The sequence below is a fragment of the Silurus meridionalis genome, chromosome 5, assembly GCF_014805685.1.
Source record: "Silurus meridionalis isolate SWU-2019-XX chromosome 5, ASM1480568v1, whole genome shotgun sequence".
Taxonomy (NCBI): domain Eukaryota; kingdom Metazoa; phylum Chordata; class Actinopteri; order Siluriformes; family Siluridae; genus Silurus; species Silurus meridionalis.
The window spans coordinates 4,315,182-4,333,190 of record NC_060888.1 but is presented as its reverse complement, the minus strand read 5'-3'; the positions used below and the strand labels follow the sequence as shown (position 1 = coordinate 4,333,190).

The 18,009-nt window shown below is 36.5% G+C and overlaps 1 protein-coding gene across 4 annotated transcripts in view; it reads right to left on the bottom strand.

The window, feature by feature from the left end:
* The window catches only part of fstl5 (follistatin-like 5), a 144,384-nt gene that overhangs the window by 46,720 nt on the left and 79,655 nt on the right, over positions 1 to 18,009 (bottom strand). For all 4 annotated transcript variants that reach the window (XM_046850423.1, XM_046850425.1, XM_046850424.1 and 1 more), the window contains exon 7: positions 3,119 to 3,285. In XM_046850423.1, coding sequence (XP_046706379.1) covers positions 3,119 to 3,285 — 167 coding nt within the window. The remainder of the gene's footprint in view (positions 1 to 3,118; positions 3,286 to 18,009) is intronic.

Here is an 18,009-nt window from a genome sequence, read left to right as displayed (position 1 = left end):
TTCCTTTAACATCCCGAGAGGTTTTTCTTTTTCTTTCATGAGTAACTGAAAAAATTTTTTAAGCTTGTATGTGTGTACACTTGGACGTCATTGAGCCTCTGCATGTTATGTTACAGTTATTATACAGGTATGCAAATGTGCTTCAATGATTTTTAGAGATAAAAAGTGTATATTGAAAGAATAAAATTTCAGTGTATATACGCACAAACACACACACACACACACACACACACACACACACACACACACACAGAGTATATTATTATTAAAAATTTACTGTATGAACATTTATCTAGTGTTTGCTTAAATTAATTGTTGACTCAATTGCTGGTTAGGTGCATTGATGAGCCATACACACACACCCACACCCACACCCACACCCACACCCACACACACACACACACACACACACGCAACAAATACCAGTCAGAAACGCACAGAAACAGCACATAATGCTGGCCTTTGCAGTGGATATGGGAACAGCTGTGCCTTTCAGTCCTCACCGCAGTCCTTTCTAGCTCCTAGCAAGCATTGCTTATTTACTCTCCTCATCCATGTTTTTTTTTTTTTTTTTTTTGCTCTAAGCACCTTTCTCAGTTCGCGTGATTGCTTTGGCAGTCTAACTCACACCGAGTGAAAGGCTGCCAGAGCTCAAAGCTACTCTACTCTCCTTAAGCACTTCCTGTTTGGCTCATAATAAAGTGTTACTTTTGAGTCAGAGCCATGATGAGTGATGTAGCTCCTACGGCAAACCTATTCGTAAGTGTTAGAAGGGAAACGTAGCAAAAGTTGGTACGAAACTAGCAGCCTAATAAAGTGGGAATCAAATGAATGAGAGCACAATTGGGGTAAAAAATCCCCACATAAAATCCAAATAGAATGTGGCTAACATTCATTGCTGAATGGAATTGATTGGCTACTTAGTTTAATGATCTGTCCAATGGTATATGCATCATTTTTCAATTGGAATTTTTATCCTACATTGTGTACCTCATTTTTAGACATGCTGAATGTAACTAACTTGAACACATTTCATATGATTAGATTTACTCTGCTCGTGCAATAAATCTAACTTCTCCTCTTTGCTAGCCCAACATTTGTGTTTGCAAATCACATGGTAATCTGAGCATTTCTGAAATGTAGAAAGGTCACTAGTGTAGTCACTGGTGCTTGATCAATTCACAGCCTAAAGGCTTTTTCAAGTTTGAAAATATCCATATCTCCATAATGTCGTGTGCAGCAACAGAACATATGAGAAATGTTCAGTGTATTTCACCAGCTAATGTTGTGTTTTGAAATTCACAAGCTTTGAGATACAATTATTTATTAAATATCGATCATATTCAAATGGACATAGTCTGGAAATTATGTGCGAGATGTGTCAATAGCCATTGTCTGGTTGGGAAGAATTATGAGAAATAAACATTTTCAACAAGGCTGGTAAGGAAATGAGTGTTACTAAGTTCTATATAAATTCCAGATACCTAAATCTAAAATTATCCAAACAACATGAAGATGCTTTTGTAGGCCAGCTCTGCAGAGGGTGATGTAATCAGCTGAGAGTACCGACAACACTGAGCTCTCTGACCTGCAGTCTATCTACAGCAAGCGATTCCTAGATGAAGGCCAGGAAGATAGTGAAGGAAAAATTAACTCCTCTCTGTTGTGGTCAGGGAAGCGCTTCCACTCCCTCAAGGCCAACCCAGAGAGAATGAAGAAGAGCTTCTTCCCTAAGGCAGTTTGGGCCCTTGGGAGAACACCAAGGACTAGGGCTTTGGAGTCATGTACTGGACAAATCCGATGAACATCTTTTAAAGTTGTACTTCATTAGGAATAAACAAAAGAAGCCGTGCTACTTCTGATTTCCAGAATATAAATGCTGTTTCCTGTCTATTTCAGATACTATTTTTATTTTAAATTATTTTAAATTCTCTATTTATATATACAGACATAAGCCTTGTGTATAAACACTGCAGTTAAATCTCATGTAATCAGGTCAGAGACTGCTAGAAGATGAGCGACAGACTTTCACAAATTCTAGAAATGTTTATTTTGCAAATAAAAAGTCTTTAGTCTAGCATTTGCTAACAGCATTATAAAGAGATATATGCAATGTATATGTAAGAAATTTGGCGACGAAATGCAGAATTGCAGCTGACGTGAGTCTGACTTGTAGAAAGCGACATGTGAACATGTCTGACTCGCTGTACGTCCAAATCCCACTGGCTCTCTGTGCATTTTGGCTGCATTGTCAGTATGGTGAGGTATTGTGAAATGCTGATATACTGAAATGTTTATGATCCATTCTCTTTACTTTTTCCCTCAATGTTTTCCCCCTGAATTCCCCTTCAACATTTAGTTTATTCAGTATGGATGAATAAATTTTTCCAGTGTAAATGCTCAATTCTGATTGGTTAGAACGTGTTTAATTTTCTGCTACGGCGGCTTTATTTTAATGTGCTTTTCTTCTAAGACATTACCCATACAAATTAGATAGAAAACAACAACAACAACAAAAAATGTTGCTACAAAAATGTGTAAAATTGCAAATATGGTCAGATTTATGGAAAATGTACAGTAGGAGGGAGTCTAAGCTTTCAGCTACATTTCCACAATGGGAAAGTCTTCATTACAGTGTAGTTTTTTTGCACTGTAAGCACTCTAGATGTTAAACAAACAAACACAAACAAACAAACAAACAAATACAAAAAAATAAATTTAAAAAATTATCGCTAAGGGAACTTCAGTTTTAAGTCTAGAATCTTGGTGAATTTTGTAAATTAGTTTGTTTTATGGACATTACAGAACATTTAAATGTAATTAGATATGGATAAAAAATAATGGTGTGTTGTTCTTTATAAATAAAACATTTGCAATCGTTGGCAAATTGCTCTGGTATATGCTGAACAATCACCTTTGGAAATGCTGTTATTAAAGAATATAAAAGTCTCGAGTCATGTATCAGTAACAGTGCTTCTTTATACCACTAGGCCCTTGATTATTTACCTAAAACTGCCCACCATGATGCCTACCACCTTTTTTTTCCCTGAGGGATGAATTTGCAAAGAAAATGTTTCGTTGTTTGGGGGGGCTTTGTTAGAGGTAGAATGTCACTTACACTGATATCCTCTAGCTGTAGTGAGTTGAGCGTGTGGTTATTGCGTCTCCAAATGATTGGCGGTCGCCTCTCGCCCGTGATGGCACACGTCAGGACGACGCTTTGACCCACGGTGACCGTGGTGACGATCATCTTCTGCTCCTCGCCGAGGCTCAGCTCATACACATCTGAGGAAAAGAGATTTTTCGTTTGAGCCTTAAATCTTTTGGCAAGCCAAATATTGGATTCGAGCTGACAAAACATGTGAGATCGCTAGAACAATAAGGCTATAATTGCTAGCAAGTAAATGACATTTCTAAGATGTAGTTTGCAAAAAAAAAAAAAAAACAACAATTCACATACCACATACTCATTTAAATGATCTCAAACAGATACTGATTTCTTTTAAATGGACAAAATGTATAAAGTGATCATACAAATCAGATTTGGCTTGTTTATTCATTTATTTACTCACATGCCATGTTACTATTCCAAGAATCACCTTTTGACGTGAGTGTGAGTGAAACTGCGTTATTAATTAGCCTGATTTGTTAGCACAATTAGTCTTCTACCTCCAGCACAAACAATCTTTAAGCACTACACCAATTACTTTTGGGATGAAATGATAGTTTAGGATTTTCTTTCCTTACTTTCCAAAGCTTTATGACCTGCTCTGTCGTTAAAAACGCAATTAGTTTCTAATTAGCGTGTTTTGTGAAGTCGTGAATTAGCACCGTGCTCGTGAATGTGCAACTGAAGTCATTTAGTAATCAAGCGGCCGCTCGATTACTTGCTGTTGTTGCCTAGGCATGACGCAGCCCCTCGTCTGCGCCTGAACTATTGCAGAAACGTGTCTTTATAATCAGAAATAATGAACCCGCAGTCGATTAGCAATCAACACAGACCTCGGGAACAAAAACACACACTCCATCTGGATTTGTGCACCCCACGTGGTGTCTGGGGATGAAGATGGTGATGCATCCAATACATCTACATAGGTCATGTCATGGGTTGTATGCGGTATAAAGCAATTGATGTTGACCAGATTTCTCGAACTTTCCCTCTCAGTACTTAATAGCATAACGAGAGGCATGCTAGTCAAGAAGATTTAACTGAATTAGTTCAGCTCCTGGAGTCATGGAATGACCAGACATGATGAGCAGGTCTATAATTCCATTTACCTTCTAAAACTGTGAAAACAATAAAAAAAATCAGCACAAAAAAAAAAACACTGCTCACAGTAAAAGCTGATGCTAATGACCGAGGAAAATTTCATTGGATTTCATACAAATAGCGTCATAAACTTCTAAGTGCTAACCCTGAGCCTCAGTCCAATATTAAGTATTCATGTTAGCTTCTTAAAAATTCTTTTACATTTGCAATTAAGCGATTAAGAATTTATAGGAATTTGCAAGTCCGTGTAACATTGAGCTCGAAGAGAAAAATAAACTATATATTAACATTGAGTAGTTCTCCCTTTGATCTCGTTTTCAAGGGTATAAGGCCAGACATTTTCAGCCAACATGTACACATGGTGTAGGAATGCGGTGCAGATTTCTCCTTCCAATAGAATCTGATATTTGATTAACAAGGCAGTGAGTTCATTCAAAACAGTTTCATTTTTATTTTAAATAAACCTATTTGCTAAAAAAATGGATTTTAGGGTTGAATTTAGGTTTGACACTGTTAGCATTTGAAATCTGCACTACTGTCAACGTCTCTGTCAAATCCATACCGTTCCTTTCTGTCTTTTTTTTGTGTATATATACAAAATATTTAGAGTGACTTAACAATAAACTTATTCATATAGCTAAGCAGCTATGGGGTTTAGAGTCTTGCTTAGCAGCCCAGTAGTGGCAGCTTGGTGAGGCTGGGATTTAAGCAAATGCCTTAACCCCTAAACTACCACCTGCCTTAACCACATTTACTCAAACTGTGCCCAATAAATATCTATACTTCGACTGACAGATACTGAAGCCTTATGTCCTTGACTAGGACCAACACCCGCACAGGCCACACCTTCTTCATTATGACTACCAGCCAAAGCAATCAAGAATCCTTTATTTTTATTGACAGGCAGGGATACCATGCCTACATCATTTAGACTGGCATCCAAGAAGGTGAGACCACACCTTCTATACTTGACCGACAGGCACACCTCTTCCTGAATACTGATAGGCACAGATGCCACACCTCTTTCTTTTGACTGAAAGCCAAAGCCACCAGTCCTCATTCACCTGCATTGACAGCCAAAGAGGCCACGCTTCGTCACTTCGACTGACACATACATAGGCCACACCTCCTTTGTTATGACTGACAGCCAAAGTGGCCACATCTCCTTCACTTGGGCTGGAAAGGCACTTATTTTATTTTATTCCTTTTATTTTAGAATACTACAATTAATTCAGGGTCAGCCACATTAAAGCACCCCTGGAGCACAGAGGGTAAAGAGCCTTGCTTAAGTGCCTAAAGAGTGGCAGCTTGGCGATACCGGGGGGTTGAACCCCCGACCTGTAACCCAGAGCATTAACAACTGATTTACCACCACTTTCTGCATGTAGATTATACATGAATTCTGCATAATGCTTCTAAATAATAGAGTAGTAAACAAGCAAACATGCAATGTGCCCAGGTTTAGTTGTTGTAGCTTGACTTGTTTATATGAAATCCAACAAAATGTCTCAATATATTTGTTTACTTAGGTTGTACTATTTGCTTATTTTTATTGACCAGTTATATTTATTTACTTGGATCGGATTGGTTGCAGCAGGTGTACTTTATGTATCCCCCCGAAGGCAAACTCTTTAGTAAACAATTTTATGACTTGCTGTATATCTCAGTGACATGCACCCATTAAAGTTCACTTAGCTGATAAGTTATAAATGTATGAAGAAATAAACGTATGTCAGCATCTCCATGAAGCCCCTCAGGCATTCCATGCATCCCTTATACCTGACTTATTTAATTACATTTGTAACAAGCTTGAAGGAACCTTCCCACTCCATTATTATCAAATGCTAACCTAATACAACAATATTCAACCATTTTTCTTTTAAATGCACTGAGCCAAATATGTGTAAAAGCTCCTTTGTATGGTCGTACGAAAAAATAAACTGACAACAAACTTCAATTATAGTCAAAGCGATTTAGCTTTTGTTAAAAGATTAAAGAATGACAAATACACACAGAGCATCAGAGTGAGTCAGACAGCACCATCAGCTCAACGTAGACAAGTTATTTCTTCATTTCCTACACTGCGCCTTTTTTCACATCTGCATAATTAGCCAATTAGTCCATTTAAAGTAAGAAATGTATAATTGTGCTCTGGTTTCCGGGGGCATCAAAGAAGACGAATTCACTCTGGTGCAGGAAGCTCATCCGAAACACACATGACAGGATGAAACATCATAGCTAATAATACAGCAATTATAATATTTCTCCCAAGAAACATATAGCAATTTGTTGTCTCAGTATCATTACCCAGTACATGCGTTAATTAGCTAAATTGATGGGTGCAATTAAATATGCACACACAAATGAGTTGTGACAGAAGCAAACGCTGCAATTTCCTCTTTGTTAGTAGCACTTTTATTCAACGCTAATGTAATAAATGAGCTTGTTACTAAATGCTCCATGCAGCGCAGGAGAAGTCTAAAACTGCAAGATGTTCATTTCACTCATCAATCTTCTAGAAAAGGGGTCTCCAACCATCAAGCCATGGACCGGTACTGGGCCCTGGATCATTTGGTACCAGGCCAGATAGAATGAATACAAACTTTTCAAATTATTTATTTATTTTATTTCAATTTTATTGACTTTTAGGTATTCTGAAAGTAACCCACTTCTGCCTATGCCAATTTGTTTCAGTCGCAGTTTTTTTCTAGACAAATTATACTCGCACTGATTCTGTATTAGACTGAGTTGAGTTACATTTGAATTATATGTATATATATATATGTAAAAATCTAATTAATAATGAAGTTATATAATATGTGTGACTATATTATAATTTGTGCATGAATAAACCCCCTCCGCTCAAACACACACACTCACACACACACAACACTAGTAGGTGGAAAAATTGTCTGGTCCATGATGGTTGGTCTGGTTCAACGTAAGGTTGCAGACCGCTGTTCTAAAAAGATCCTGACTGATCAGAAGATGGCCAATAAAATGGCACTTGAATTTGCTTCTGGTTTAATGGAGTCACATGACTGCAATGGATACTATGAAAATTATGATGTCAAGATAATACCATGAATTTCTGCCAGAAATATTATTTTATGTTATATGAAAAGAAATGTGTGGAACCTGGGAAACCCAGGCATTTTTTAAATACATTTTTTAATTATAATTTTTTTTTTATTGTATATATCACATCCTGAAATGTGAAAAAACGATTGATTAAAACATGTAAAATAATTAATAAATAAAAATTGATAAATGCAAAAATAACTAATTTAAACAATCCATTTAAATTCAAGACGCTCCATCAATTTCTGCATTCAAAACCTAAAATAGAGAAAAAAATCCGGATGCATATTTTAATCCAATATTTAAAGCGCCCTAATCTGACAGGAAGAATTAACCATGAGACGACCCCAAAAGGTGGATTATATATTTATAATAAAATACATATGTATGAAAGAGCACTCCTTAAAAATGCAGCATTACTTGCATGCTGACTAAAAGAAATGCTAATTAGTGCTGTTCTAATGACCAATTACTTTCGTTGATTTAGCAGCTGATCTTCTAAGAACCTGGATGCGAATGAACGCAGCTGCTATCATATAAAGCTGTTTTGTTCAATATCTTCCTCTCATTAAACAGCATGCTTGAGATTCTGAACTTGTCATAGCGTTAAAGACAGTGCAGCCGAGAATCCTACACAGCTGTCAGTGTCTCCTTTGAGAAATAATTCTCACAGCTATGTTTGCGCCTAAAAATAACATGGTATATTTTGGCTCAGTGTTTTGCTGTCTGAGTGACAAACTCCCCTAAACTCGCACGCAATTAAGAAACGCATGAAGCCGTTCTGACTGTTTCCTAAACAGTAAATTGCTAGCAATTTTTGCTAATTAGAAAGTCGAAACAGTCGTTTTGACATATAACACAGAGGTGTAGGATAAATCCATATACCTAGAATGAACTCAAAACATCTCACGAACGAACATGAATCAGAACATAAAATCCATTTTTAATTCAATTGACTACATTAGAAATGCGACAGTCTGGATCTGTGTTTATTAAGGCTAAATAAATCAGCAAATTCGACCTGTATTCTGGTGTAACCCTGAAGGGGGTGTGGCCTATGGAAAGAAAAAAAACCAACAGAATTTAAAACTGCACTTTTATGCTATGACAGAGTATTCTTGCTAAGCTATGACAGATCCTAAACCTCAACTACATCAACCTAATCCAATTCTCTCACATGCTTTCTGCTATCCCATCATCTTTATATTTAACCGCTCTTCTATTAAAAACTGTGAGTGAGCAAAAGAAACGCGTCACAATCAACACTGAAAAGCATCAAACAACAGTTGAGCTTTACTTTAAATTTTCATTACTACAACTACTTCATTTGTGCGTCGTCACACCAGGGCAGTGAAGACAGATGCAAATGCTGGGAGGGGTTTTATTGAATATAAAACAAGCAAACAAATGCGTAACCACAGGCAACTTTGTAATCTTGGGACAAGTTCATAGAAGATACAAACCACATAGGAAGGGCAAATCAAAAAAAAAATGTAATCAATAAAAAAACAGGGTCACTGATCAGGTGTGGATGATTAATAATTACATAAACAAAAACATGAATGAATGCTCGTTCTGAAATCGTTCACTCGTTCACTCGTTCACTAATCCCCATATAGAGCATGACAACTGAGTTCACTTTATGTTACGAAATAAAATTAGTGCGCAAACTCGGACATTGGAGGAAATATCATGACTTACAGAGGAAAGGCTGTCGTGCGGTCTCGTGTCGCAGTGTATATCAAAATGTACATTTAAAATCCGAGTGCATTGCTGTAGTAAGCGAGTGAACAAATGTAGGGAATGAAGTTGTATACTTTCAGTTTGTACACTGGATTTTGGACACTGCAAGAGTTTGTTGATTTTGGAAGTGTAGTCCCCTGTGAAATACTTGCAGGCTGGCAGTTCTCGAGAGCAGAGTTCTCTAAAGGTTGTAGAAGATTCCAAAGACTAGAATATTGGACTTTACTTCTTCTCAGACAAGAAATTTATAATTGCATTACTTTTATAAAAACTTTCTCAAAGCCGTACTTGTTGAGACAGATGGCAATGTCTCAAACGCTAAAGTATTTTATTTTAGAAATGAACAGATTGAAATGAAAGCATAGCAGTGCACTGTTAAGATGTCGGGCTTTTGCTTGGAAAGTCATGATCTTAAATCCCAGTACCACCAAGCTGACACCCCCTTGAGCAAAGCCTTTAACTGCCACATTGATATAAACAAAAGAACTGCTCATATGATGTACATTTATATGCTAAATTCATTCAGAGTTTACTACTAAATTGTTTCTTTACTGCTCATACATCTCATTACCTTAGTTACCAACCCAGTAACCCACTTTTAGCAGACGCAAGATACCAGAGTACCACTTTACTTCTTTTACAGTGCTGTATGAGTATAAACTGTACAACACATAGATCAGAGGTAGAGGAAGAAAAGAAAGAAAAGACAGCGTGCTTCCGATGTCAGTAGGTCTTTGATTCTCAGATATGTCTTCCTGACAGTAATAGGACAAGATGCCCAGTGTGCTTAATTAAACTTTAGAGTTTTGAACCCCAGTGCTGTCTCTTTTGGTTTAAATTGCTACCTTAACAACATCAATAACAGCACATCAACCGAGTATACAATCTCCTTTCTCTCTTTCTTTCTTTCTTTCTCTCTCTCTCTCTCTCTCTCTCTCTCTCTCTCTCTCTCTCTCTCTCTCTCTCTCTATCTATCTTTTTCTTTTCTTTTCATTGTATATATGAAAAGGATTTCAGCCCCACAATAATTTGTTTATACCACAGCTCTGTTGAATTCTCTAATCTGATTGGTCCAGAAGTGTTGGTTAATTTTCCATAACAACAGCTCTAATTACAGTGTAGCAGCAAATTACAGGTTCTTATTAACGTGTTCAATCTTTTTTTTTTCTTTGGCAACAGCTAACACATGGACATGGTCCACCTACACAAATAAAAAAAAAATTACGGAAATGTTGTTAGGGAAAAGTTTTAATGTTTCCTTGGAGAACTTTTCATTTAATCAGTAACATGACAAGCTGTATTTAATTGTTATTAAACTTTTTTGTCACTAACTTCAAGCAAGACAGAAATAAAGAAGCGACGGACATTGATGTCGATGTTAATAGCTGCTAAAAGAAAAGCAAACTTGACTTGTCTTGTAGATGTTTCAAAGCATTATATGTAGCTATAAATGAATACAATGCACATGAATAAGCACGAGGATTTAATGACTGTGGGATGTGCTTTTGTGGGGGAATAATGAAACATCCTCTGCTCTGCATCAGATTATGGTTTATCATTTTCCTAAGACTGTTAAAGTGTCACATTGAATCATCTAGATTAACTATATGGACTAAGCTATTGTCCATCTGACTGCTCCACCAGATGTGGTTCTACCTCAAAATGTTTCTGAAAAAATTGCAAACACACAATTGTATTGGATGTCTTGGATGTGGTACAATTATATATTTTTTTCACATCACTTGAAGTAGAGACACAAACCTGTTCCAGCATGACAATTCTCCTGTGCAGAAATCAAGCTCCATGAAGATATGCTTTACATAGATTACAAGTGGAAAATCTCCTGCTGTAGAGCTCAGACCTCAACCCTAATGAACACCTTTGGGATCAACTGGAACGCTGACTGCACCCCAGGCCTTGTAGCCTTGTGGATGAATGAACACAAATCTCCACAAACACACTCCAAAATCTAGTGGAACATCTTCCCAGAAGAGTGGAAGTTATTATAATGGGAAATTGGGACTAAATACGAAATGGGCAAACACGAATATTATGGTCGTGTGTAAACAAACATTTGTCTGTATAGTGAACATCGCAGTAAGCCAATTTATGACAGACAACTTTACTCATATGAATGATATTTATATATTTAGTACTTTTAAAAACAAAAAGATATAAAGTGTAAGATCAGTTATGTATTCTTAATACTGTAAAAAATTCGGACAGGTTTGTGTGATGCAAATGGATTTAGACAACTACCTTAAACTACCTTTACTATTATTTTCATTTTTGTTTATTTAATTACATTTATTAAAAAAAAATAAAAAAATGCTTACTGCTCGTAAATATTAAATATAAATTTCTGTTTTTCACTGTTAAATATTTAACGAACTAAAGTGTGAACAAGAAAGTGTATATTCTGTCATGTAATAAAGCAGGAAGTGGATTTAAGTGCAGTGATTATTTGAATGAAGTGCACAGATACTACAGAAAAATTTACGAAGAAACAAAACCCAAAATCTGAAACGTGGAACTGCAAAAATGCAAAGCATGGACAGGCAATTAGCATGATGGACAAACAAGAGAAACGAGGTGCAGTGTCAATATACAAGTGGTAATCAAAAGAAAAAGTGATTGAAGTGCAGAAACAACGGAAACGTGAGACGTGATGGTCTTACAGTCTGGTCTGTAAGCAAAAATAGATGACAATGGAACTTGAACTTATCAAGGTTTTCTCACATGAATAACATACATAATAAAAAAATGGGTGTTATTTAAGTTGGGTGTTATAGCATTTCTTTAAGTAAATTACTGTTAACACACATATACACACACATATAAAGACGTATACTCACACACAACTCACAACTACTACAAACTACTATACTTCACAACAAAGGCCTGACTGCTACGAAACAAGGCTTTCCTTGAAATAAAGCATCAATGGAAAGTCATGAAAGTTGTTTAAAATACACCAAATGTAAAATGTAGATAGGAAAGGATGGTGATGGAATTTGTGGCTTTCTTTTGTGGAGGTGGATTCAAATCAGAGCATTGAAAGAAGCCTGTGTAGTGCGTCTCAAGAGGCTTGTTCAAGAGGGGGTTTTTTTCCAGGGGATTAATGGAGCTTTTCATATAAACATATAAAAATCTTTTCATATAAATCTTAGTTCATTATTGACCTTGTCAAGTAAATAAAAAAGTGCAATTTTGCCTGGCTGAACTAGCATTTTGAAAGATTCCCAGATGGTCAGAAATGGTTTTTAAATCCTTTTATAGTTTTTAGCTTTTTGGTGGTCTAGTGGTTAGGATGCGGCGCTCTCACCGCTGTGGCCCGGGTTCGATCCCCGGTCAGGGAACAGACCCCAGCCATTCTTAGTGCCGGTCCCAAGCCCGGATAAATGGGGAGGGTTGCGTTAGGAAGGACATCCAACGTAAAAACATGTGCCAAATCAAACATGCGGAGGATCCGCTGTGGCGACCCCTAATGGGAGAAACCGAAAGAAAATTTTTTAATGAATTTCCAAGGTTCTGAAAATAGCCAAAGCTTTTGTTCTGTATCTACATGCTCATATGCATTCGTGCTTTGGATTGAATAACTGAATAATTTCATGATCATGAAAAAAAATGTGTACAATACACATCGTAATCCTTGTTTTTGAATAACCACAATAGAACCCAATATGTTGTACGTTTACAAGCATGTAGAAAGCACTTTAAGCACTTAGATTTCCAAAGTTTTTTGTTTTTACTCCTCAAGTACACCAAGGTTATTGGATGAAATAGTGGTATAATTTTTTTTCATCTCTGAAAACACTCGGATGTCTCCCACCGCATTTGCTCTCCTTGAGTTTACATTTCGAAAATTGTCGCTTTTACACGGAGCCTGATAATTATGCTAAGCATTTCCAGCTCAGTTTATCAGCGCTGGAGAAAGCTTGCTGGGCTTGCACACAGCGGGAGTCGGGTCTGCTGAAACACGAGGAGCCATTAATTGGCACCGAACTGCCAGATATGAATGAGCCAAAACAGCGTTCCTTGCAATCAAGCCCTAAAAGTGTCACTAGCGTGCCAGATGCCCAGAGGCGAGGGCAAATGGCCTCTGGGGTCAGAAGCGGTGGCAGCAATCTCAGTAAACTCATTTAGCATTGGTCTAAAAGGCTTTTTGGACAACATGGCATAACATGCAAAGAGTGAAGAAGGTAGGAAGGATGGAAATGAAAAATTTTCTGGCAACTAGCAGCTGATTTACATTTGTGTGTAGGAAGCTGTGCTGTTCCTGAATTACATATTTCTTCGAATAAGTTATGAAACTCTGAACATGACCTATGACTCATTAGGACTGAACGATGAATGTTTTAATGTTATCCTGAAAAGTAAAATACATAATAACATATCATTCATTTCTTTGATAAAATCAATAAAATGATTAGAGTCTGTAAATAAGTTCAGATAGTATCTAACATTAAAACCAAAGTGTGAAGGTAAGCAGGGACTTGGAGATTTCCAGGGACTTGGAGATTTCCAGGGACTTGGAAATGTCAAAAAAATGAGAATGCAATTTTATTAAGTGTTTCTCAAAAATGTTTCACAGTTAATGTCAATTTGAAGAACTGTACAAACTACACAATAAAATATAATAGCATAAAGAAATGGATAAAGAAAATACTTTTTCTTGGCAAAGACTGCACAAAAGTTTCCAGCAGTACCAGGTTTTTTCCTTTCTTCAGTTTTTGAATTTCATTTTCTTTCCTCACATTTATGTATTTTCCCCTTAAAATCAGGATAATGTCCTTACATTATAAAAAAAAATTAATGGCCAACCAAGTTCTCAGTTTGACTACAGCTTACACAACCATTTAATCATTGGCTTTGACACATTCCTTCCAGCCACTGCCATTTTATTGACCAAGTGTGTCAAGTTTCAGACGTTCAGACAAACCGAGGACCAAATGCAACGTATCTAAATGTAGATTTGGATGCCACCTCTAGAGATGCAACTGACTGTAAATGGTTGTTTCAGTTTACTTTTCCAGCTGATAACTAGAACATGACATCACAGTATTTTTACTGCATTTTGTTTATCCCTATTGGGCTATTTAACGGCAATCACTAAACACAATGAAAGAGTTCAGGTTTTTTTGTTTTCCAAAAATCTACGAGCTGTCAAAAAGGAGACTTTTAAAAAAATATATTTTAAATCGAAACACCTCGTTCCGCTTCCAATGCGAGACAAACCCAGCAGGTGAGTCAGATGTGAATGCAGACAAGAATTTATTAAATAAAACAGCCAAACAAAACCAAGTCGTAATGTAAAAATACATGCAAAGTTCCGGAAAGGGGCAAACACCTTAGAAGAAGGCAAATTCAAAGAATCAAAGCCAATCAGGGATCAAAAAACAGCGTAATAAAGGCAAGTCCACAGTGAGGACTCGAAGTGTTACTCAGCAAAGTGTTGAGGCGTCTTATATCCTGTGAGGGGACTGTTTACAGGTGTGTGTGATTAGTTCACAGGTGTGTGTGATTAGTGAACAGGTAAATGTGACAGAGCTTGTTATTGGAAGTGTAGTCTTTGGCATATATTTCTATGCTGGGATGTGTTCTGGGAAGAAGAGCAGTTGAGGATTGTCTGCAACTAATATTTATTTTTTCTTATATTTCATTTGCATTTCATTTAATATATATAATAAATAAAATATAATAGAAATAAATAAAATAACTAAGTGCTACATCCACAATGCAATTCTCTAGTCTCTTCTCCTTCATGGACCTCGTTGTTGTTCTTCACTCACATCAGTGTTGAAAAAAAAATCTGCTGATTTTGCTCTTTTTTCGTCAACTTTTTTGATCAGCATCCAAACATCAACTTTCATGCAACATCCGCTTCCACCAGCAGCTCTCGTCCACCGTGGATTGTTTGACATCTGGTGATTATACTGCTTACAAATAGAATATATTATGCTTCTGTCTTTCGTTGTGTAAGCTAGCAATTAACACATCGTTAGGCAGAGTAGCCATGTTTACAGAAGCAATTATAGTTTGGATAATTTTTTTTATATTGTTTTAGAGTGGCTTCGCAATTTTATAGAAATAAATTTGAAATCAAAATGTATGGAAGTGTTAGTATTAAAAAAATGGCAGATCACTGTTAGTACACTGCATTTATAATGACAGAAATATCTTAAATATTAGAGATCACTTGGCTTTGTTTTTATCATGATCATAACAAAACAAATATATTATTATAGTCTTAGCAGTCTGACTTGTAGACGTATACTGGCCAATAAGACTTTAAATAGTCCTATTGGCAAATTAAAGCGTTTATTCCTGAAAAAATATCAAGCTTGTGAAAGGAAAATAAACATTTTAAAATTAAAATTAGTAGAGATGTGGATTAAAATAGAAACAAGTTTACATAGTAAATAATCCTAATAATATTTGATTTATTAAAGTGTTGTAATAGAAAATATTAGAACCATTTGACTGTATTCACTTGCCATTTTTGTAGTATGATCTTACTTTCTAGACATTTATCTAAAGATTTTTCTTGTATCACTTTTTACTATTATCTGATTCCGCATAAATTCCTCATTTGCTGTTATAGTAACCTCCACTCTTTTGGGAAGATGTTCCACTAATTTTGAAGTGTGCTTGTGGAGATCTGTGGGAATTCAGCCACAAGGGCGTTAGTAGTGTTCATGGAGAATCAAGATCTTCCAATCCAACCCATGTGAAGTATATCTTCATGGAGCTAGCTTTGTATACAGGGAAAGTCATTGCCATGCTGGAAAATGTGGTTGTCCCAGTACTTTTGTCCAGAAATTGTACTTTTTATCACATAAAAATAAATAATCATGATATCATGCCAATCCTGGTTTTGAAGTTCTCTGCTTTTATAGCCACCATTTCCCACTTTCAGTTTTCAAGATTCTCATGTACACACTCTAGCTCCTCCTGAAGCCCAAGGGAAGCTAACACTCTGCAAACTGAGCCATTTCATGCCCTCATGGTCTGTCACTCTCCATCATGGGATGGAATCAATAGCTAGAACACTGACCTCCAGCGACCCAAAACAGCAGTATGTCTACTCCAACCACACCACACCACACCACACCACACCACCTCGATTCAGACAATTACACAAACCCGGACAGATCGATGTCGAACGCCACATGTTCGCCACATGTTCTCTTCATCCCCGTGTCACTCCATCCACTCAGATTAAATACACAGGAAGTATGATGTTTAATGCAATTGGAGGAAAGAAATAATCAGAGATCCATGTCACAAAGAAAAAACTATAGTACTATAGTTTATTACACAATTAAAATGCAGTTAGGTGTCGTCAGTTTTATAGAAACCCTGCTGGGAAATCTGATTATACCAAGATGAAATTTGTGTGTCTGTATGTACGGAAGGATGTAAAAAATTAATTATTCATGGTATCTCCCCAGTCACAGTAGTTCACCCTTGAATATTTTACAAAATCAGCCAAAATGTTAAGACTTCAGGAATTCTATTGGCGACGTGAAAATAAATACAGACACAGTCATCTGCATTAATGTATTTATATATGTTGTATTTTGTGCTTGCTTTTATCTGTATCGGTCTTTTCTGTCTCCTTGGTCTGCTTGTCATTATGATGCAAATGTCTGAAACGTGACATGTTTGGTCATTAAAATACATCATAAAGGGGGAAGGTATTGTATCAAATGATGCGAAATGTGGAAATTCTGCATGAAATGGTAAATGCGTATGAGCTATTCGCACCCTGAGTGATCCATTTTTATGAGAGAACAATGTTCTAAAAATGCTTCCCTACTTTATAGTGCTTCCGCTGAGCGATTGATTTTGTTGAGTGAAAGACGAGTGTGAATGAAGATGAGGGTGCCAATATTTCAATCTACATGAAAGATCCATTTTTGAGAGCAAATATTGGGTATTGTCATATGATATTGTGTGACATTAGGAATGGCCTTCTATCAAGCACATAGTGCAGTATACATTTGGTCTAAAAGGCATTAGTGCACCACATTAGGTAGTGAGCAGCATGCAGGGAGTTTGGATGAACTATGACGACTGCAAGTTATGAGTTTTATAGACTTCAAATCAGTACAATAATACAGTTAGAAAATTAACGCATTTGCATTTATAAGAGTTTTCTAATAGGAATGGGTTTCATCAAAAATTACAAATATTTATCAGAACTGGAAATTGGTCTCTTTAGGATTTCCAGTTCCACATTCTGGATTTCAGTTCCTAATTGGAATTGGGAATTGATCTGATTGGGAATCCCAGTTCCACATTGGGAAAGTCAGTTGCTAATGGGAATTGGAAATGTGTAGTAGAATTGAGGATTGGTCTAATTGGAAATCGCAGATTTTTATTGGGAATAAGAATTATTCATATTGGAAATTGCAGTTCCTAATGGAGATTGGTCTATTTTTACTATTCGTAATTAATAGTTTTAATAGGTAAAAAAAAAAAAGCGTTACACCAGCACCCATTAGAAATTGTGCCGTTTACCTCCATTCAATTGTTCAGACTCTTCTTCTTTTGCACGTTCTCATATTTTTCAAGATATCTGCAGCATTTTGTTTGACAATTTCTTGCATATCCATTTGAATTTTCTTCCATTTGAGCATTCAATTTGTAAAGATATAACACATTCCGGGTTAGTCAAAGAAACTTAGAAATGAGCATCAGAAAATAATAAGGACATATTCCTCGGTCTTGCACACATGCAGTAATACCAGAAAAATGCGGCAGCAGGCTATTCCCAAAATGCCGCTCTGCTCTTAAAGGAGCCACAACATATTTCACCCGTTACAACGTGTAACAGACACTGTCTTTCGTTAAAGCCTGTGTAAAGTCCATTAGTTTCAGTGTAGACATTAGTGTAGTGTAGCAGTGTA